Source organism: Chelonia mydas, chromosome 1, assembly GCF_015237465.2.
Source record: "Chelonia mydas isolate rCheMyd1 chromosome 1, rCheMyd1.pri.v2, whole genome shotgun sequence".
NCBI lineage: Eukaryota > Metazoa > Chordata > Testudines > Cheloniidae > Chelonia > Chelonia mydas.
The window spans coordinates 214,613,943-214,635,571 of NC_057849.1; the positions used below are offsets into that span (position 1 = coordinate 214,613,943).

The window sequence follows — 21,629 nt, forward strand, 5'->3', positions numbered from 1 at the left end:
ATTAAAAGGGGAAAAAAGCTTAGGTTTTGCTCAGGTCTGTTTACATATGTCATTAAGATGCAGAATTAAGCAGTTTTTGAAGCATTCTTTTTATGAGGAAAAGAAATATTTGTTTTACAACGAAAAATAAGAGACCCGAGGCAGATGGGTACAGTCCTGCCCACTGAAACTTTGTCCCGTACACTCTCCTGAGGAGAGTGGAGAAGAGATACAAAATAATACAAACTGAAAGAACACTAAAATGAAAAGTCCCATAGAACAGGTTGGAGCCTTAGCACTCAAACTCCTGCTTTGGATCCATAAGTAACGTCCCAGTCTTGGGGAGAGAGACAAACCCCTGATGCTGCAGGGCTCCCAAAATGAATGCTCCCCCTTGTTCTCCAAACTCCTTGGCAGAAGTGCTCTAATTAGACCCCCTTCTACTGGCCCAATAGGGGTGAATCTGGAGTGAGCAGCTACTACAACATTTACAGCCTTCAAGCTGCACCGCTAAAAGGAGACAGTAAAGCAAAGCAACTGCTTTTGCCCTGGGCCTCCAGGGTTTGGTACATATGCCATGATGGCTATTAAACCCAACTCAGAACCATAGTCTTAGAGGCTTTAAGAAAGTGGAATGGGAGGTGGCACTTTAAGTGCTAATTCTTACCTGTCAACCTCTCCTAACATCTGGAATTCACTAGCTTTCCTCCCCCACAGATAGGCAAGGCAGCTGCACTGGGTAGGTTCCACTCCATGCATCACATCCCGGTATGGTGAAAAATTCAAAAGAAATAACTGAGGATCTAGCAGCCCCACTGTGGCAGGAAGGGGCCAGCTCAGCTCTCCTTCCTCTCCCCCCCCCCCCCCAAAAACTGGTTACTTCCAGAAGCCTTTGAGGTGGAAGGATGTCCTTTTTTCCCCCTTTCTAGGAGTTTCACTTTCTGGTTCTCCATGGGGGGGGGAAGGATTTAAAAGAAAGTGAGATGCACTTCATGAAGGGAAGAAAAGTTTCAAGGCCCCAGGTGGGAGTTTTCCTCCCCCTTGTAGCACCGTTAAGAGACCAAGACACAGGCTGCCAAGTGATAGTTTCACTCATTTAAACTTCCTTTCTCATTTTTTTTCTTTGTTATGCAAGATCATAGGAAATGGTCCCATTTCCCCAGCCACGTGCTCCCGAGGCAGGCGGTTCCACTGGGGTTGGGGGAAAGGGAGACCTCTGGCACCAAGGCCATTAGGTCTCCTTGAGGATGTTGATCTTGGCGCAGATCTTGAGGGCAGGTCCCAGCTTGATGTTCATGGCGCTCATGAGGTGCTCCTCCTTAAGCAGCAGCAGGGCCTGGCCATCAATCTCCTGTGAGCGGAACTCCTCTGCGATCTCCTGGCAGCCTGCCGGGGCGGGGGGGAGGACAGGACACCAAGAGAGAAGGCCAAGTGAGACAGGTCTCTGACCCACACACTCCCACTCCATTAAAAATGGACTCCTGCTTCCAGTCTCCCAGGCCATCCTGGTGAGCAAGAAAGGGGGGAGGGGGTGTTTCTAAGAATCTGCCCCACTCATCTGCCCTGGCCCCTGCTCTCCTGGTAGGCTGGGGAGTACAAAGGATCTGACTGCACTGCCTCAGAGTCTCCTTCAATCAGAAGCCCCAGGAGTGAAGCAAGAAGAATGAGGAAATGATTACCCAGCTCCCCACATCCCAAGCTCCATGCTGGGCACCCTGCACCCCTGGCTGTCAGACATGCTGTTAGCCCTTCGTGCTCTATTGGGTCACACATGTAGGGGAGGGGACAGGACAGGGCAAGAGTTTGGCCTCACCTTGCAGGGATGCGATGAACTCATACACCTCCTCTACACTCCAGCGGCTGGGGTTGCTGGACAGGAAGTCTGGGTTGATGCCATGTAGGTCTGGAGTAGGTGGGGCCATGTTGGAGCTGGTCAGGTCTCGCTCTCCATGACTAACCCTCACTGACAAGGGCCCTGGGGACGTGGGGGACAGAGCCTCATCATAGCTAGAGTTGTCGGAGCCTCGACTGGAGTCTTCCTGCCCCTACAGGCACCAGGGAAGTGGGGGAGGAGAAAAAGAAAGATGGTTAAAAGAAACCTATTAACATCAAGAGCAGCCTGGAGAAATCTGAGAAACTGGACAGAATGAGCAGCCCCAGTGGGTCTTGGTAGCAGTTTCTCTCCTGCAGTGCATTCTCCACACACTGTGTAAGCAGGGATAACTCATCCCAATGCAGCCACTTCTGGGGTGAAATGCAACAACTGTTCAAACAGGCAGTGCCACACATCACACCACTGTCATGGGAGAGAAGTACTCAAACTCTGAGGAGGGAGTGACTTAGAGAGGCAGAATGAGTTAGGACAGAACACCCGATTCTTAGCCAAAGTGCCAGCGGATCTTGGCGTAAGCCCCACAAGTAGCCAGGACTTTGGATTTAGTCCCAACCAAAGGAGTACATCCAGGGCTTGAGGGGCCAGCACTTGCAGCAGCAGAGACAACTATAGTACTGTGATGGGGACTGAGTATGTCCAGGGTACAAAAGACAACACCTCCAGTAAGGTAATGCTCCATCGTGCCAGGCTCGAGGTCTGGCAGGACAAGGGCAAATGGGGCTGTGTACTCACCCGATGGCGCTTGCCCTGGATCTTGGCTCGGGCAATCTCGGAGCTGCTGCGCCGTGGTCCACGCCGACGCACACGGACATAGTTAGCTTCCTGGAACTCCTTCATCTTCTTCCTCTGCAGCCGAAACTGATGGCTGCAGCTCACGTTGTACCTGAGACAAAGAAGAGCAGACAAGCAGTGAGGAAACTGCTCATCTCCTACTCCCTCCCCTGGATGGGGACAGAAGGTGACTGACTCCTTTTTGCCATCGGATTTCAAGATCTGTTCCCCCTCTTCCAGCCCTCCTCCTGAAAGGAAGCAGTGCTGACCTTTGGCACAAGCAACATTTTCAGACCACAGCATCCTGCACTAACTCAGCAGCTGATGGACCAACCAGACCCCTCCCTCCAGAGGGAGAAAGCAAGATGTTCTGGGTTGTGTCCTCTCGGGGCAGCAACTCCTGGCGTGATTCTCCCACATTTCCCTCCCCTCACGGCCCACCCCCAAACACACACATTCCAGATCTGGGTGTTCCAGGCCCCATAGGGCTAACACAAGCCAGCAGAGTGCTATTAAGAGGCCTTTGCTAACTAGCTGTGGACTTGACCATTGCTGGGGGGAAAGGATTCTTTCAGAGTGTAGGAACAATTCCCTCACCCCACTTCCTGGGGGAGTCAAGAGCACTTTAGGTGCAACACCCTGACCCACCACCCCAAAGGATTAATGGTGGACAGATGCTCAGCAGTGACTAGCCAAGTTATAGGTCCAATCCAGCAGGCTCTCTGCACACAGAGCTCCGAGCTTGGCCAATGTAGTTCTTGCATGGAGGTCCAGATGGAATGCGCACTGTATGTAACTTGGGGAAGGGAACATACCCAGCTGTGGGGGAAGTATAGTCAGAGAGGAGGGGGATAAAGCCTGGTGTTACCTTTTAGCACAGGTCATGGAGCAAAACCTCTTGGAGCCCCGGAACTGATTGGCTGGGGCATATTTCCCACAGTACTCGCACTTCAGCAGGTTTGTCTTCTTGTCCAGCTCTAGAGCGAGATCCTTTGTTACAACCAAAGAAAAAAAATAACACAACCCCCCTGCCCCCAATTACCACCAGAAACAAGAGAGTCACTCAGCAATCTCAGCCATTTTTCTTGGGAGAGTCTACTGAGCTATTAGGCTGTGGAAGAGCCTCCCTGAGGGATGGGATGGAAACCCCACTGACTGAGATATTGACGACAAGGATTGGACAAAGACACAAGCAAAACAGAGAGGTTCATTCCTCTCCTAATGCCTCTTAGAGTCTCCCCTCTTGCCACGCATGGACACCCCTATCCTCCACACAAAGGCAGGAATCCCCTCAATTCACCCCTCCCTATTGGCTCTGCACTGCATTGGAACCTCCAGGCTTCCAACAGAGAGGATCCAGACTGCCCAAGTTAGTGCTGATCAGGGATCTCTAGTTAGTGTGTAAGGACTCTTCCCTCCCTCCCTCCCTCAAAACCCAAGAAATGAAGACCCTAGATCTCTGAGTTTGAGCATCATGCTCCTAGTCCCTCGAGAAAGGAGAGAGCAGCACGCACCACCAACTGTGAAGTATGGGAAGAGGAAACAAGAGAAGGCCGAAAAGCTGTTTTCCTGACACAAGCTAGGCTCCCTGGAGCTGGGACTCACCCAAGGTTGCACTATCTCCTCCTGGGGAGTTGCTGGACTGGTTCTCACTCTGCCCGGAGGGAGCCCCTCCCTGGAGTGGCTTCTCAGACTCTTTCAGCAGCTGAGAGCAGCCAACCTGCAAAGGGTGGAGAAGTGAACTGAGTCAGGGAGTGAGGCTCCTTGCCCCCAGCAGGGATCCCAGCCCCAATCCTTCTCAGAGCTCACTGAGAAGGGGAGACCTTGAACCACATCGTGGTCATTCCTTCCTGACCCAGCCAGCTGGTGTCCAGTGCTTGCTCAGAAGCCAGTCATACTGTTTATTTGTATCCTGGCACCATCACTGTAGATGCTCTTCTTGATCTTTAATCTTGCTAAGCCACTCGCCTTGAATATCCTGACCTCTAGAGGTCTCTTCCAGTCCTATGATTCTATGATCCTGCAGCAGCGAGTTCCAAAGGACAGTGACACACTACATGAAGCAGTATTTCCCTTATCTGGTTTAAATTTACAGCTCTTTATGAGCAGCAGTGCCCCCTTTTCCCTGTATTATGTGTCAGTCTAAAGAGAAGAACCCGCTGACATTCCCTGTCCCATTCGTTGTGTCAGAGACCTTTGGAGAAATCAACCAGCCCGACTTTGCCTTCCATCCTCCCACCTATCTACTCGCCTTTAATCCCTCTGCCTCTTTCCCTGGTAATTACAGCACAAATCCCTCCCTTCCCCTCTTTTGTCACTGCACCTGGGGGTCAGGGGAGAGATGGGTGGGGAAAAACTTCTCCAGTGATGGAAGAATACCAGTCCCACAAAAAGCAGCTTCTCCCCAGGGCAGCTCTGACTCCTTCCCCTGTGGACCCCGGCTCTTACCGGGAATGGCTCTGCCCCTTCCTGGATGACAAAGCCCTCGATGATGTGCGTTAGGATCTGGGGCTTGACGATGGCCTGTGGGGGTTTGGAGTCTCCAGTCTGTCGTGTCACCATTGCCAGGGTAGGGGCAGGGGAAGATGTGGTGGTGACGGACGCTGCTTCACTTGTGGGGGCATTTGGAGTTGTGCCGAGGACAGGCTCAGATTTCTCTGGAAGAATAAAAGCTCATAAGGAAGAAAGGACTCACCACAACTGATCTGACCACTGGCCCATCTAGTCCATCCTGCCCGCTATATTATAGCAGTCCACACCTTTGGCCCATCCAGTCCACCATCCAACTTCATATCACTGGCCCATCTAGCCTGGTGTCCTGTCCATCACCATGCCCCTCTGCTTTACATCATCAGGCCACAGACCGAGCAATCAGAGCCCTTCTCTACCCACTCACCTCCAAAGCCACTCTTCTCCTCCATGGTTTTGGGACTCTCTGCCACAGGAGACGACTTGGCGGGCAGGAGTGTAGTGGCACTGGGCAACTCCTCCTTCTCCTCCTCGGACTCTGCTTTGCGCTTCACTGCCAAGGTCTGTGGCTTTCCCTGTGTGGGAGGACCAGGAACGTGTAAGGGGAGAAGTGGAACCCAAAGTGCAGGGAAAAGCAGAACACATACGAAAGGTCAGAAGGGAAATAGCCAGCACCTCCTCAAACCTCCAGCTCCAGCCTGGTTCCTTCCCATGGTCAACCCCTCATGTTCCCCACCACCATGGATCTAGACTGCCATGCATTCCTATTAGGGAACAATAACTTCACAACACTGACATCTCCATTGACATCACCATCTTGGTGCTCTATATCTCTTCCTCCTACGCCAACCACACTGATTTAGCAGTGCCATGACACAGTGACTCACAATGTCCCAGTCTGTGGTGATGGGCCCCATGAGAAGGAGGTGGAATGGCAGCCATCTGCCAGTTTCCAGATAGGTTGGTCACTGGCCAGAGTCTGCTCCCACAAGTGAACAGGGATTGATACGGTGGTGGTCTTGGATGGGAACAGAGAGCTGCAGAATCTGGAGCTGTCACAGAAGCTCACTGTCTTGACAGCAGAGTTTAGAAACAACAGAGCCAAATTCCACCTTTAGCTACCCTAGTGAAACCCACAGAAAATCAACGGGGCTGCAATAGGGCGCACAGCAAGATCCCCAAATGAAGTCCCTGTGAATACTGAGACAGGGACCCATGCAGCTTTATGAAGATAGTGAAAGCTACCCCCACTGCTTTCTTTGAGGGGCCACTGGAAAACAGGAAGTCCCCTGCCACCAGGGGATCCTAAAAGGCCTACAGCTGGCCTGATCTTAGAGGCTGATACAACACAACAAAGGGTCTCTGACTTGGAAAGGCCCACATCTAATGGGAAGAGGGGAGCTCAGGCTCTGTGGCTCATTCTGCCCCTGATCCCTCTGCCAAGACTGACAACAAGGAGGCCAGTTAATGCTATCTGTGACAGATACCTGCCCCGTTTTGGGGAGGACTAGGCTCCAACTCATTTCATGAAGGCTACTGAATCGCCATATCAGAGAGAATGACTATTGGTCACTAACTCCTCGGCTGGATTAGAATCAGTGCCCAAGAGGGGAAAAGCTTCATTTCCCATTCCCCATCTCATCTCACTGGCATGGAGCCGGATTGAAACTGGTACCCTAGAAGTGAATGTGAAGAACCCCTATCCTATTCCCTTTCCCACTGGCATCACTTACGGGTAATTGGACAGGCTGCATGTAGAATGCTGCAGGCACCTGAGCCATGACTGGGGACGAGGCCGTGCTCTTCACCACATGGGCCGTGCCTTGAACTTGTGCCAAGTTGACTCCAGTTGTGAGGGGAGGGGCTTCCTGGGGGGAAGCTGTGGCAGAAGGAGCTTGGGATGATGGGGAAGTGGCATGGGCTTGGGAGACGGGCTGGACCACTGCTGGCATGCCCCGGGGGGCCGACGCTGTAGGAGTAATCTGAGCCAAGCCCAGTGCCTGGGCTTGGGCTGAGCCCTGCTGCCGGCTCCCCACCACCTGCACTGGGATGTGTGGTGGGGGCTGCTGCGCTGCTGACACTTTGGCAGCCCCAAGCTGTGGTGGTTTGATGGGGGCTGAAGGTGGCTTGGACTGAATGGGTACAGGTGACTTGGTGGCTGGCTGGCAGGGGCTGTCTGGCTGGAGCTGTATGGGCTGGGGCTGTGACTGCAGCATGGGTTGGACCACAAGGGTCTGAGCTTGCTGCTGATTTTGTGGAGGCGAAGGCTGCTGCTGGGGAGGCGGAGCTTGCTGCTGCTGGGTCAGAGGTGAAGCTTGCTGTTGCTGCTGCTGGGCCAGCTGGAGGTGGGTGGCGGTGTGGAGGAGCTGGGACTGGCGGTGCTGGAACTGCTGCTGGTGATGAATGGCAATTTGCTGCTGGATCACCACCTGCTTCTGCAGGTGAATCTGCTGCTGTTGCTGGATCAGTGAGTGGGGCTGGATCTGTGTGTACGTGGCTAGAGACAAGAGAAGGGGAGAAGAAAAGGAAAGTGCACAGCATTAACAGCAAAGAGGCAGCAGAGATGAAGGTAGTGGGAAATGTGGGATACAGACCCTTTCACCTCTGGGGCACTGGTTTCAACCCATCTCTCTACAAGTGACCACCACAACTAGCCCCACCTTTGGTAGTTTCAGCAGGGAAGCCAAGGACTAAAGAGGCCGAGAGAGACTTCCCCTCTCAGTCTGGCTGGGGAGGGACCTCTTTGGTGGGAGCATGCTGGAGGGGAGGTACGTGTGGGAAGTTCCCACTGCTGGGCTTTCAAGGGTCAGCCCTTGCCACAGAGCTGAGTCAGGGAGCTAAACAGCAAGAGCAAGGGAGAAACGGAGGAAGCGGAGGTAAAAGCTGGATCATCACCTACCTGAACTGATCAAGGTCTGGCTGGGCGCTGGCGTAGCTGTCCTAGTCAGGTTCATGCCAACGGTTTGCTGCCCACCGTCTGCTTCAGACTTCTTTGTTGCCGCTGCATTCTCTGTCTCTGTCTGGCTCCCCTGGCTCACTGTCACTGCCTGGGCAGCTGCTACTGGTAACGGCTGCACCACCCCAGTGCCTTTCCTCTGGCAGCTGCCCCCAAGGCCAGACGAGGCTGCCTGGCCCGCCCCTGTGGTGGCCTGGCTCCCACCACCTGCCACCACACCCCCAGAGACACCATTACTGCCTGTTGCCCCTTGGCTCAGATTCAGGGACTGGCCTGTGTTGCCAGAAGAGGCCTGAGCCACTGCCAAGGTCTGGCTGGCATTTGTGGCCTGTGATAGGCCCGAAGCCTGGGAGTTTCCTGGAAGGGCTGCTTTCTGAGCAGAGCTCTGCAGCTGGGCATTAACGACTGAGGTCTGCTGGCTCCTCACAGCCAAGTTCTGCACCTAGAAACACACACACATACAAGACAACGCATTTGTTTAGGTTACAATGATGCTCATGTATTTCCCCGTAGTTTGAGAGAGAGGCAGGGAACCTGGAAACACCATAAAAGGTCCATTTTGGCTCCACTGGCAAAGTCAGTCAGTCCGTCCATGGGCTCTAGCCTCTTGCACTCAGATTTGGCCCATACTTCAGAGAAATACTGAAGGTGCTGCACTATTAGAGGGGTCATCTCTTCGTAGAAGACATTAACCTGAACACCCTTCTGCCCCAGCTCTGGTGGAAGTTAAAGATTTCATGGCACTTTCTGAACGGAACTTGAAAATAGCACCATTCTCTCAGAATAGCAGGTTCTAACAGCACAGACTGCATGAGCAGCATGGGACGGCCTCCATATGTGTCTGCCTGGCCTTTGAGCTGTTGGGATCCACCTCAGCATTGTCTATAGCACCTTGGGATCCCCTTTCCAGCTCAGTAAATCTCTTTTTACTTTTGGGCTGCCTATCTCCTTTCCCTGGGCACAGGGCACTCCACCCAGGAGGCCCAAATCTCCTCTCATTGCTTGCAGCCCACTCTGAGCTCTCCAGTTCTCTTTGCACTTTGGTGCTGCCATCCTTTGTGCTCACTCCCCCTCCAATTGCAATGTTATCTGCAAGTGTGATCGCGGTTGGCTTTACTCCAAAGAAACAGCAGACAAGACAGATGTGAAGCAGCTGCAGTGGGGCAGGAGCTCAGGGGATCAAAAAAAGGCCTCTGGAAATACCAAGAATGGTCAGATGGGGCAAGACAACTGATGGGGAGCATCCATGCTCCTTGACCTGAAGGAAACCTTTTAAGGGAAAGCCCAGTCTCTGTGGCCTAGTCAATCCTTGGCCTCTTTAAGATGGCCAGGGAACAGGACCAATCAGTATTAATACTGGCAAGGGCTCTTTCTTGTGGAGCACCTGCCTCACTAGGAACCGGACTATGAATCCACCAATTTGTTTCACTCAAGGTAACCAAACAAACAATCATGAAGATGGAAATGACCTAACTAGTGGGTCACCCAGAAAACTAGACAGGAAGTGAACCTGCTCTCTGGAAGTGACAAGCCAGCACAATAACGCGCTGAAGAGAGAATGGAGCCTGCGGACCCCACTGTCCACAGGGGGCCCAAGGATACAGAAAGGCAGGCAGAGCAGAGTTAGCCTTCTACAAAGGGAGAGCTTGAACTGGAGAGAGAGATCCGAGAGTGGGGTGAGTGTGCGTGTGTGGGAAGAGTTGGGAGTGCAAACCCCAGGAGGGGGGCATCACTGACCTGGTCTGTATCTGTGTGGACCCCGGGAGACTGAGCGGGTGGCACCTCCTGCTGGACAGCAGCCACGGCCCCGTTAGGCATCAGGATGAGCTGGGAAGTAAGAGGCACATTGCGGCCCAAGGTCCGGTTCACCTGCAACAGGTTCCCCAGCTGCGGCTGTGGGGGTGGGTTGGGTGATGTGGAGGAGGAAGGAGTGGAGGGGGAGAGAGAGAGAAAGAAAGAAAGCGAACCACAAGCAAACAAATTACAAAGCAACACTGGCCTGGGGTGTCACACACTGCAAAATCACCCACCCTCCCAACCCTGTGATCCAGACTGCAGCCCTTGGAACCTGGAAACCAGAAACTGCTTCCTTATGGAGCTCTCTTCCATCACACACACAGCTGGACTGATTACCAAAGGGCTGTCCAGGATTGGCTAAGAGACCAGAATTTCATTTTTACATGTATGTCTGGGACTGGTTGAGAGGCAGATATCTATTTGAGATGTACATCCAGGAGTGATTGAAAAGACGAGAATTATAACCTGAGTCCATCACTGGTGGAGAGGAGGGAGAATTATTTTTCAGATATATAACTGAACCCCAGAGTACCTAAAAAGGGAGTTTAATTTTTGATGTATAGCCTCACCCAGGACTGGTTTAGAGGACATTTTTTCAGACTCATCTCTGCACCCAGAATTGAAAGAGAGGCAGACATTAATTCTGAATTATGAACCTGAGCCGGGCAGTGGCTGAAGAGATTAATTTGTCAGATAAATATTTGTTCCAGAATTGGTAGAGAGGAAGAAATTTATTTTTGTGATCTATATGTCTGAACCTGGGATTTGCTGAGAGGAGGGGATCTATGTTTCACATATGTACCCTATTCTAATGAGAAGTGCCATGGGATCTTCAACATCCATGCAAAGCACAGACAGCTTGGTTCCTAAAGGTTTCATCCATTAGCACTCCCTACACAGTAGAGCATACTGAACTCAGTACATCTACCTTGGAACGCTGAGTCAACTCTGCTCAGAATCAAACCTGTGGTGGTTCCAGAAACTAGGCCCTTCCAACCTGAAGCTTAAAATATATCAAACCCATTCCCTGTCCTGCTATATCAGAGCCTGAGACTGGGTCCAGAGTCAGGGATTTATTCTGGTGGCCATATGACAGAGCACTGGACTGAGCAAAAGGCAGGTGTGGGCATGTTGTGTGCACATGTCTCTTACCCGGAGATACATCTGGGCCTGTGATTGATTGAGAGGCGGCGAGGTGGTGTTCCCCAGGAGCACAGACTGAGTAAGCGTGGTGGCGCTGGGAGAGCTCACGCTCTGTGAGCGGCTGATTAGCTGGGCGGCCGATGTAGTGGCCAGATTGATCTTAAAACAGAGAAAAGCCCCAAATCACACAGGAAGAGATGGGGATAAAAGAGATGAGGCCCAGCCCCCTCCCCTCTACACACGCAGGGGGAACAGCAGGAACTGGCATTTTAAGGCCCAGCCTTTCCCTGTTTCCAAAAAACAGAACTAGACAGATCAGGGAGAGAATGACAGAGATTGACTTTTGGCACCATTATCCCCTACCTTTCCAGCAGCAGTATCTTGGGTGGGGCAAGCAATTGTTTCTGGTCCCCATCGCAGTATAGCCTCAGCAGCTCACGGTAGGAGCCCTTGTTCCAAGAGGCTCTGGAATCCTAAGTCAGCCAGTGTTGGGACACTAACCCACTTACACACTGCACATCATCCAGTTACCATCAAACTCGTAATAATGGACACAAACACTGCTACTAATAGGATCTAAAGCCTAATGAAGGAATGGAGGCCTTTCTCCAGACACTGCCAGCCTCTGACTAGTTTCCCCCAGCCTTCTGCTGGCCACCCCATTTTTCTCTCTCGCCCTCCAATTAACCCCGATTCTTCAATCCCACACAAGTTCCTGACCTCCGCCCAAACAGCACTCTCCCCTACTCCCCAACAGGACTCATCCAGCTGCCTACTGCTCATCACTCCTCTTCTTCTCTCCACCCATGAGGCATGATCCCTTCCTCACCCTAACAGACTTTATCCCCATTCTCCCAATCAGAAGAGATCAGTTTTTACCTTTCCAGCTGTGGATACCTCCACTACCAAGGTGACTACCCCTCTCCCAATTCCCTAACCCCCACATAATGATGAGTGCCCCAAACGCTTACTGCTGACAGTTTCCTGCCATAACCTGTGGCTTCCTGGCATCCCCAGTGGCTGTGTGCTGCTGGTGACTGAGTTCTGAAGGGAAGGGGGGATGCATGTAGGGAAGAGGGCAGTTACTTACTGAGGCCTGGGTGGTGGTGGTCTGCTGCGGGGTGCTGGTGTTGGGGGAGCTTGCCTGCCTGCTGGCTGCAATTGTAGCCTGTAAGAAAGGGATAGAGGGAGAGAATGAGCAACTGCAGTGAACCTTTTAATCCAATTCGAACATTTAGGCAAAAAAGAATTCCCAGTCCCAACACTTACAATCTAAGTATCAGCAGATTCCTTCCCTTCTGTACTATGACAACTCCTTCCCCAACCCCAGGGAACTGGAGCACCACATACCACACACTGCGACCTGAACTCTGCCCCCTCAACCCACTCTTCCGACTGCACCCCCTTGTTCTCCCCACCAGTATTAGCTACGGATGTTCGGTGTTGTAGTTCAATATGTTGCGGATGGGGAGACTGGCTTCTATGGAGGGTAGAGTTCAGGTTGTGGTGTGTGGGTTCTGTGGCGTACGGCAATTGTGATACTGGTAAATTGTGTGTCTGGGGATAGAAGAAAAGAGGGAATGTACTATTAGGTGATGCACTTCTCATTTCTTTATCTTTGTGGTTTTGGGTTGAATGTGTTTTGTGGACAGCAACCTGAACTGTTGCACAACTAAGATTTGTGTGTATCTACTTCCCAGGTACTCCTCCCCACTATGTCGAGGGTAGGAAACAGGGATTCCCATAGACGTGCCACAGCTGAGGAAGAATTTATCTGCCAGTAAGTGCAACAGTCTGTCAGCCACCACACACAAAATCATTTACAACGTAGGATCAATCTGACTGAAAGATGTAGCTACCAATGGAGAAAATTGTGTGTCCAACAGCAAAACAAATAAACCTCCATTAAAAAAAATAATATATTCCCTGTTGCACCAGATCGTCTCAAGATACATCTCACTACTAACCTGTGTGTAGACAGATAGTGGTTTTTAAAAGGTATCAGTCAACAGAAAAGTTGGATTGTTATGGACTAATTTTAGCCAGAGACAGATTACTAACACTTCCTATTAACAAAGTTTGAAAAGAAACCAAGCAAAAATTACAGAGAAAATACAAAGGGCAGAAAACCTGACTCTGAAATTTCACATTGAAAGGGCTACCTATATGCTCAGAAAAAACAGCAAGTCACTGCCCATTCTGAGCCCATTTCAGAATGTACCTGCATCCATTGTCTCCATAATAATCTATTTCATATTTAAAGGGGATGAGGGGCTGGTGAGGTGACTCCCAGCAATATGTTCCCAATGGAGACCTGGAGGACCTATCCAAGCTCTCTTCTTTACTTGAAAGTTAATTCCATCTCTCCACAAAGCCCCCCAGTTTATAATTATTTTTATTACTGTCATGCCTAGATGCTATAGTCATGGAGCAGGACCCCAGCATGCTAGGTGTTGTACAAATAGAACAAAAAGACAGCCCTGGCTCCCAAAGGTTTACTATCTAAGTATCAGCAGATTCCTTCCTTCTGTCCCATGACAACTCACCTGCTGGACAGCTGCCAGACTGTGGAGCTGGGCACTGTTGAGCTGCTGCTGGAGCATGAACTGATGGAAGTACTGGGCTGCATTGGGCTGTCTCTGCAGTGCCTGAAGGGCCTGGAGAAAGAGAAGAAAACAACTCTGAAAAAAACAGATGCCACCACACACCATGTGCCCATGGGGTGCAGTCAGAGAGAGACATAAGGATCTAAAGAACTGCTACAAGGAAAAAAATATCATCCAAAGTTCCCAGGATGTAGTGGGGCCATCAGCCACAGGATTTGCTCTGTGAGCAGGACGCAGGACACCAGAGTAGGTGGATCAGTGGCCTGAGCTGGTACAGCCAAAGGGAGATACATGATTCAATGGACTTCAGATGTACTCCAGTTCATATATTAGACATAATAAACTCCAGGAAGTTGGAAGTTTGCATGCTAAACTAGGTGGACTAGTGCTCTGACCCAGTGCTGGCAGAGTACCAGACACAAAAGACCAATGGCTGTTCTAACACAGCCAAAGGAGCTGGGACACTGAACTAAATGAACCAATGGCCTGCTCTGAGATTAGAGCTGTGCAATAATGTGATTCAATAGAATAAGAGGCTGCACGCTGTACTAAAAATGAAACAATGGCTGCTCCAGTAAAAATGGAAGCAGGATACTGGACTACATGGACTAAATGTCTGGCCAGGCTTGGCAACCCTGCCGAAGTCTGAAACATGCCAACCCTCTGATCACACTCCCACTCCAGGTGAATGGGCATACAAAGTGAGGGATGTAGAAGACCCTTCTCACTACACCCTCTTGTTCACCCATCCAACTCAGAACACAGCTAGCTCCTCACCTGTACTGCCTGTCGCTCATACAGAGACATCTGAGATATCTGAGGGCGAGTGCTTCCTCCAGAGCCTGAACTCCCATTGGTGGAGTTGGAGTTCTGCTCGCTTTCAGTCTCCATGGTGACAGGTCCCAGGGATCTCAAACAGAGGAGACTGATTCAAGACCTAAATGGAGAGAATTAGAAATCACGTCACACTAACAAAAGAACCAAACTAGTATTTCATTGCATCATGGATGGCTTTTTAACTTAAATATGCCAGTCTTGAGTTCCCCACACAGCTCTGCCAGTGCCCTTCAGTCCTGTCCTTCAGCCCCCCTGCTATTCCAGTACTGGGACCCCACTCAGCTCTGTTGATGCCCCTCAATTCTGCCTTGCAGCACTGAGAGAAAAGAGTCTCAATTTACCCAGGGGTTAGGCCCACAGTTCAGTTTAAACACAACTGTCATTTATTATCACAATTAGTTTAAGTGAAATGAACAAATTTCCACAATTTATGGCCATGCTGCTGCTGTAATAGGCAGTTACATAGCAAGCTCTGAACTCCTATAAAGGCAGGAAGATACCAGTTGTATATTATTCAAACAGTTATTCAATTACCTGACCCCCTCATCTCCATTCAAACATAAGTGAACTGAGGAAAAGAATATTGTGCTCCTAGTAATCTGTCTTCCCTTCCCAGCTGATTCTTCTTCCCAGTTCCATTATCCCGCTGCGAAAACACCCAAATGCAACCCTTCCCTTCTTGGCTTGGTCCCCCACGCAGGTTGGCTCTTCCTTCTTGCTCACAGACATACACTTCTGGCTGGGCTGTAACCCCTGATGGTTTCTGATTTAACTGTTAGATTGGGACCTGCCAGTGGGGGTGAAAAGTTGTGTGGAGAATGCACAGCCAGGGGGAATCGGGTAAGGAACATGGAGTGGTAAGGGATTACCAGCAGGAAGTGAAATGGGTGACATGGAGAATGCATGTCAGAGGGATCAGGAAAGGTTTCTAAGGGAGGTCTTCTGAGGGTCAGAGAGATTTTCCAACAGCAGAAAGATAGGTCATGCTAATATGGGGGATGGGAAGAATTGGAGAGGGTTTCCATCAACAAGGAGGCAGATGAAATGGAAAGCCCTCATCCAGGGGATTAAGAAGGGTTTCTCACAAAAAGGGAAGATGTGCCTGAGTGATCATAGAGGGCTTCCAGCAGCAGGAGATAGGTTGACTGGGTAATGGGAGGAGATTTTGTGATGGGGGCTCTGCATGTCTGAAGGAAACCAGAGATGCTGAAGAATTATGCCAGTCCTGCTGCTGGTGACTGAGTTCTGAAGGGAAGGGGGGATGCATGTAGGGAAGAGGGCAGTTACTTACTGAGGCCTGGGTGGTGGTGGTCTGCTGCGGGGTGCTGGTGTTGGGGGAGCTTGCCTGCCTGCTGGCTGCAATTGTAGCCTGTAAGAAAGGGATAGAGGGAGAGAATGAGCAACTGCAGTGAACCTTTTAATCCAATTCGAACATTTAGGCATTTAGGCTGATTTTGTGTGCTTTAACTGAATTTCAATTTCCATCTAAAAAGAGCTTGACACAAATTATGAGTAAAAAAATTAATAATCTAGTAAATAAAAGCACCATTCATGATTGTCTAATAATAAAAATGGTAAAAATTAAGAATCTTAATAAGTGTATTTTAAGCTATAAATTAGCTTAAATAAATGTGTCTAGATATAGTCTCCTCCTGGTTAACAAAGCATAGCAAATTAAGTGTAAAGGCTATATTTAACTGAAAAATCAAAATGTTTTAATGATTACCAACCAATGAGAATCAACTTTTCTTTAGGAAAATAATTAGAAAGTACTAGTTCAAAACAAAATTAAAAATCAATTATTTAAATAAAAATTTCCAGCTTGCTGATTTAAATCACGATTAAACACTGTGATTTAAATAGCATTGATTTAATTCAACCCATCCCAGATCCATCAGTGATGTATTTAGTTGCCCAGACCAGTGGTTCGTATACTGTGACCTGCGCAGCTCTTTCTGAAGAGCTGCAGCATTCTAGTGATTGAAACACATATGACAATCAGATAGTAGGGGACACAGCCAGAGATGAGGGAGCTCCATAAAAGTCTCTCTCTCTAGCCAATGTTGTACGCAGTGTTGTTGTGGCCATGTTGGTCCCAGGATATTAGAGAGACAAGGTGGGTGAGGTAACATCTTTTATTGGACCAACTTCTGGTTGCTCATTACATCAGGCAAGAAATATTTTTGGTTTAGGGTACTGGGCCATGTAAGCAAATAGTCACTTTTGAAAATCTATGCAGAGCAGACAGGGCCTCACCAGTCAAATCCTGTTGAGAGCACAAAACTGAGGAGCAAGGATCACTGTGCGGTGAGTCCGAGAGGCAGATAACGTGTGAGCACAGAGAACTGTCAGCATGCAGGAGAGGGCCTACTGAACAACAAAACCTGTAGTTTTACTTCACTGCTTGCATATTGTAGGGAATAATTCCACATGGACAGAGTGGGAAAATGCACATAATATAGTCTAATAGATCATTTGCATCTCTGAATTCTACAGGCCAAACCCTTCAGTTCTTACTCAGCAATTGACCTGCTTATACTAGGTCTGAATTTATCCCACAGGGCCAATCCTGCTCCCACTGAAGTCAATAGGAGTTTTGCCATACAATATATGTTTGACACAAGTCTGTGATCATCTAGGATGTCATGGATGTCACTATGTTGCACATCATGACCATCCAGAGCATCATAGCAACAGCAGGGAAGAACTGCTCTACAAGCATGGGACCATGTCAACTAAAGGAGAATCTTCATTAATTGTCAGCCATCTGAGGTCTCTGGCAAACCATTAAATAGGTCTGATTCTACCCGTGCATTCCCACGCCCACCCAGAGAGAACAATCCAGTATAGTCCCAAAGCAGAGAAAGAGGCAGTTAAGGTGAGGGGAAATTAATTGCAGTATGCTGGAGGCAGAGAGTGGAGAAGAAAAATAAGGTTACACAAATATTTAAAATCAAAGTAATCAATGCAGGAACAAAACTTACACTAGAATCTGGTGTTACCTAAGAGAAGGAGAGCAAAGCTAAAACATTAGAGTGTTATCAGAGGCAATGGACAGCAACAGGTAAAGATCATACTTGGCCCACGGCAGACAAGAGGCTGCGATAAGCAGCCCATACTGGAAATTTTAACTGTTGGGTTAAAAAAATCAACAACCCAGATCCTGTAGATCATCACATGCACAACTCTTATTGACTTCAAGGTATACATATATATTTGAATCCTAATATCTTTACTTGCCACACTAACACCCGAATTAATTAAAACGTTATCCGTTTTGAAGAGCTCATTTACTTTTCACCTTTACCCTGTTTAGTTACTTTTTTCCTCTGCCAGAGAATTTCAGTGTAGTTTGTTTATTTATTTATTCCATTTACAGAAAAGTTTAAAACCCGCCGGGTCAAATTAGGGCCCAATCCTGCAAACAGTGACACACAGAATCACAGAAATGAAGGGTTGGAAGGGACCTTGAGAGATCATCTAGTTCAGCCCCTGCAGTGGGGCAGGACCAAGTAAACCTAGACCATGCCTGGCCGGTGTCTGTCCGACCTGGGCTCACAAACTGCCCAGGACGGAGGTTCTATCACCGCCCTTGGAAGCCGGTTCCAGAGCTTACCTGCGTGTCTGTCACTTTATGTGCGGGGACCGCTCCCATGAGTAAAGTTACCCACCTTGTGTGTTTGCAGGACTGAGCCTGCAACTGGACCGGTGAGCCAATTAACCCCGGGCACAGCCCCAATGACCTCAGCGGGGCTCTGCATGGGGGCAAGGGCCAAACTGCTTCCGTCTCCGGGAAACTAAGCGAGGGGGCGATTTCGGGCCGTCCTGGAGGGCTGGGGGTGAACCCTTGTTTTTAACGCAACCTCAACGCCGGGCAGAAAACAGCCGGGCAGCGGGGTGGGGCCCTTCCCTGGCAAGGGCGGAGAGCGGACACAGCGGGACGCCTGAGCCCCCGCGGGCCGGGGGAAGAGGGACAGGCCGGCTCCCGGGGGGCAAATCCCCGCCGCCGGCCCCACGCCGCCTCTCTTCCCGAGGCTGTCGGGGCCGGGGCCTCGCAGGAGTCGGGGGCCTCCGGGGGCCGGAGACACAAAGCGGGGAGGGGGCGGGCGCAGCAGAGCCGGAGGCGCGGGGGGCCGGGCCCGGCAGGCACCGCGGGGGGCTGTTACCTCTGATCCCCGCCCAGCGGCCCGCTCCGCGCGGCGCCGCGCTCCTCATGGGGCGGCGGCGGAGCCCCGCGCGGCCGCCCCCCGGGGAAGGCTCCCAGCGGCCCGTCTGCCGGGCGGGGGTGCCGCAGCTCGGGCCCGGGCGGCCCCGCCAGCGCCGCGTCCTGCGTTTGGGGGGTTTTCCCTTTTTTTATTTTTTATTTTCCCCCCTCCCCTTTTTTTTTTTTTTTTTTTTTTTTTTTTTGTGGGGCCTCCGGGGCTGCCTGTGCCTCGCGTCGTCACTTCCGGCCACAAGGGGCACTTCCGGGACACGTGACCCTCCCGCCCGGCTGCTTGTTGTTACCATGGAAACGAGAGCCCCGGCTGGGGGCGGGGCGTGGAGGGGGATGGGGGCGGGGCTGGGTGGACAGAGCGCTGTGGGCTGGGGTGGACAGAGTGGTTGGTTGGAGCGGCCGGCTATGGACTGGGCTCAGTGCCCATCCCCCCTTCCCTGACACACACAATGGGCTGCCCCCCCAACCCAGTATTGCCAACCCCACGCGTTCAAAAATTGAGTCCGACGCACCCCGCCCCCCATTACGCCCCCCTTTTGGCCAGGACAGTCAGTCCCCTTTTTAAACCCAGCCCGGGGCAGCCCGACTCTCTGGGCAAAACTGGGCATTTGTCGCAGCCCAAGCCACAGCTTCAAAGCGCCGGCTACACAGCTACTGTGAGAGCGCGAGCCGGAGCCCTGCACCCTGGAGTCCGTTGACCCAGGCTGGGAGCTTCACTGCTGTGGCCTGGGTAGAGGAATCCTAAAAGTGACCTAGTTTTCAGGATAACGCTCAGGCCGGTGCCAGCTGCTGGGTACTCAGCACCTTTGAAAATCAGGCAACTTAATACGGGGTTTAGAAGCTTCACTTTAGGTTTCCACTTTGGAAAATCTTGGCCTAAGTCTTTCTTCTGAAGGATCAGGTATACCCACTGTTGGAGGAACCATGCTCAACTGCATGGCCCAGTGGTCTTGTTGCCGGCACCCAGTGCCGAGAGGCAAAACAACAGCAGGGGTTGGTTTGCTACCTGGTGTGCTTCACCCAATAATCACAACGGGGTGGAGAAGCAGAAAAGTTTATTTGCAGCTGCAAAAAGGTACAGGGAGAATAAGATCTCAAATCCTGCACCCAGAGCAGGAAGTTACACAGGCTTTTATACATCCTTTCTTCAGCATACTTATCCAATAGCAAGCTGCCCTAGGTATCCATATAGCCAGCTAATCCAGTTACCAGCTAGTTCCCTTGTTTTTTGTATCATTTGTTAAACTATACATAAAGCTGCTTTATTCAGCATTTTTCTTCCGTATCTGCCCTGTTTGGCCTTGTTTAGTTTCAGGCAGTCTGACTCTGCAACATATTGTTGCAGATCCTCAGCATAACTGCTGCGAGTGCCTCCAGGCGGGGGGGGCCAAGGACACTTGGGCCTAGTACACAGAGCTGCTGCGAGTGCCTCCAGGCGGGGTTGGGGGGGGCCCAGGACACTTGGGCCTAGTGCGAGGGGGCTTCATCGACACTCGTGGTCTTCCATCCCCTCGAATTACCTAGTGGCCATGCCCCAGTGTCCCCAACAACTCCCTCCTTTGAGAACACTCAACAGCCTTGGCTCTGAGTTTTCTCACTTGGGCTACTTATTTCTTTACAATAGGACTTTGCATAAGCACTTTGTGATAGCCCTGAAGAGAATGACTTATTAACTTTTGCAAAAGGGCCCTGGCACATGATACTTCACAGCATAATACCGGTAATACAAGCAATACAGGAAAGAGAAGTTTCAATAACAGGCTAAATAAACCACCAAGGCAAGACGACAAACCCCAGCCTGAAAACAAGGTTTGCAACCAATCTCTCTCTGGGGCAGTATAGGCAACCTGTGCTCAGGCATGGGCCTCAGCCTGTACCACCTTTTCACAGATTTCATAACTGCTATCATTTACATATACACAACATCGGGGCCCGACGAGGGCACAAACCCCTCCTTGGGATGCCAAGAGATAGTCCAAAGCCAGCCTGTTTTGGAGGGAAAACGTCCTGAGCTGCTGTACCTCTTATTTAATGTTTTTACTGCTGACCCTAAATCACTAACCGAGTCCTCTAACTCTAAGGCAACTTTCTCAAGTACCATTTGCAGCCTTACAGTATAGCGGCCTATGCATGCCATGGCTGGCCCGGTAAACAGTGGCGCTATTCCCAGTACAGAGCACCCTACAAGCTTCTCGGCTATGAGGGAATTCTTCATATTGCCCTCCAATGCCGTTGTCAGTCGCCGCAGGGTCTTTTCTCGTGACTCAACAGAGGTGTCTCGGGCATTTCTAATCTTTCCTTTGGGCAGTGTGGCAGTTATTGACAGACGAGGAACTCCATGAGCTATATAACAGCTACCTGTCCAGTTGGCTGGCAGCACCTTGTAAGCCTTTCGGCCACATAGAAAATAGTGACCCTGTAGGGCCCAGTAAGGACTGTTTCTTAAGGGGATTCCTGGAATAGTTAAAGCTGTTTTTCCAAACAGTTCATATGCCCCTAAGGGGGCATCCCATCCTCCTGATTGGGTACAAGTGGGGACGTTTCTAATTGTGCCGTTCAAATTACACTCGCCATAGGGACCACTACAAACCCACCATTGGCTTGCTACATTGGAGATATTAACTGGACAGCAAGTTATATTTCCAAACCCTTTTTTTTTTTTTTGTGGTAAGATTATTTGTAAGAGTTTCCCTAAAAGGGGAGGAACCATTATACCCACACTGCTGTCCTCCCCTTTTGGTCTTTATCCAATACCCATCAGCCCGCTGTGTAATAACACAGGAGCTTTTTCCCACAGGACACCCATAGTAATCAGATTGGTTTCAGGTAAAACATAATACTCCCTCAGTGAGTACTGCAACTGAATACTCCTGGTCCTGATAGGTGGCTTGCTGTAAAGAGGTCTTATTCCAGAACGGCGAGTCCATTCTTTCCTGCTCTCTGGTGGCGGCTAATTCTGCT

General features: G+C 50.5%; 1 protein-coding gene across 8 annotated transcripts; it reads right to left on the reverse strand.

Moving 5' to 3' along the window:
- Positions 1-73: 73 nt before the first annotated feature.
- Positions 74-18,874, reverse strand: PHC1 (polyhomeotic homolog 1). Of its 8 annotated transcripts, none has more exons than XM_037912723.2 (15): positions 18,619-18,874; positions 14,393-14,552; positions 13,556-13,666; positions 12,100-12,177; positions 11,019-11,168; positions 9,807-9,962; positions 8,013-8,511; positions 6,847-7,610; positions 5,541-5,688; positions 5,093-5,301; positions 4,250-4,364; positions 3,513-3,621; positions 2,606-2,756; positions 1,793-2,024; positions 74-1,365 (listed from the first exon to the last, which is right to left on the reverse strand). In XM_037912723.2, exons 2-15 carry the CDS (start codon positions 14,504-14,506, stop codon positions 1,211-1,213), a joined length of 2,991 nt encoding a protein of 996 aa, XP_037768651.1. In that variant the 5' UTR covers positions 14,507-14,552; positions 18,619-18,874; the 3' UTR covers positions 74-1,210. The 8 variants fall into 8 exon arrangements, with proteins under 8 accessions (XP_037768651.1, XP_007055679.1, XP_043378184.1 ...); XM_007055617.4 differs by having other exon boundaries at positions 18,124-18,874; XM_043522249.1 differs by lacking the exon at positions 18,619-18,874 and adding an exon at positions 18,069-18,552.
- Between the last annotated feature and the right edge of the window lie 2,755 nt (positions 18,875-21,629).

Bases quoted from the DNA above. Each gene is read 5' to 3' on its own strand.
- PHC1 (XM_037912723.2), bottom strand. From the start codon at position 14,506: ATGGAGACTGAAAGCGAGCAGAACTCCAACTCCACCAATGGGAGTTCA. The intron at 11,169-12,099 runs GTAAGTAACTGC...CTCTGTTTTAAG, and splicing joins CCACCACCACCCAGGCCTCA to ATCAATCTGGCCACTACATC. The intron at 7,611-8,012 runs GTAGGTGATGAT...TCTTGTCTCTAG, and splicing joins CCAGACCTTGATCAGTTCAG to CCACGTACACACAGATCCAG.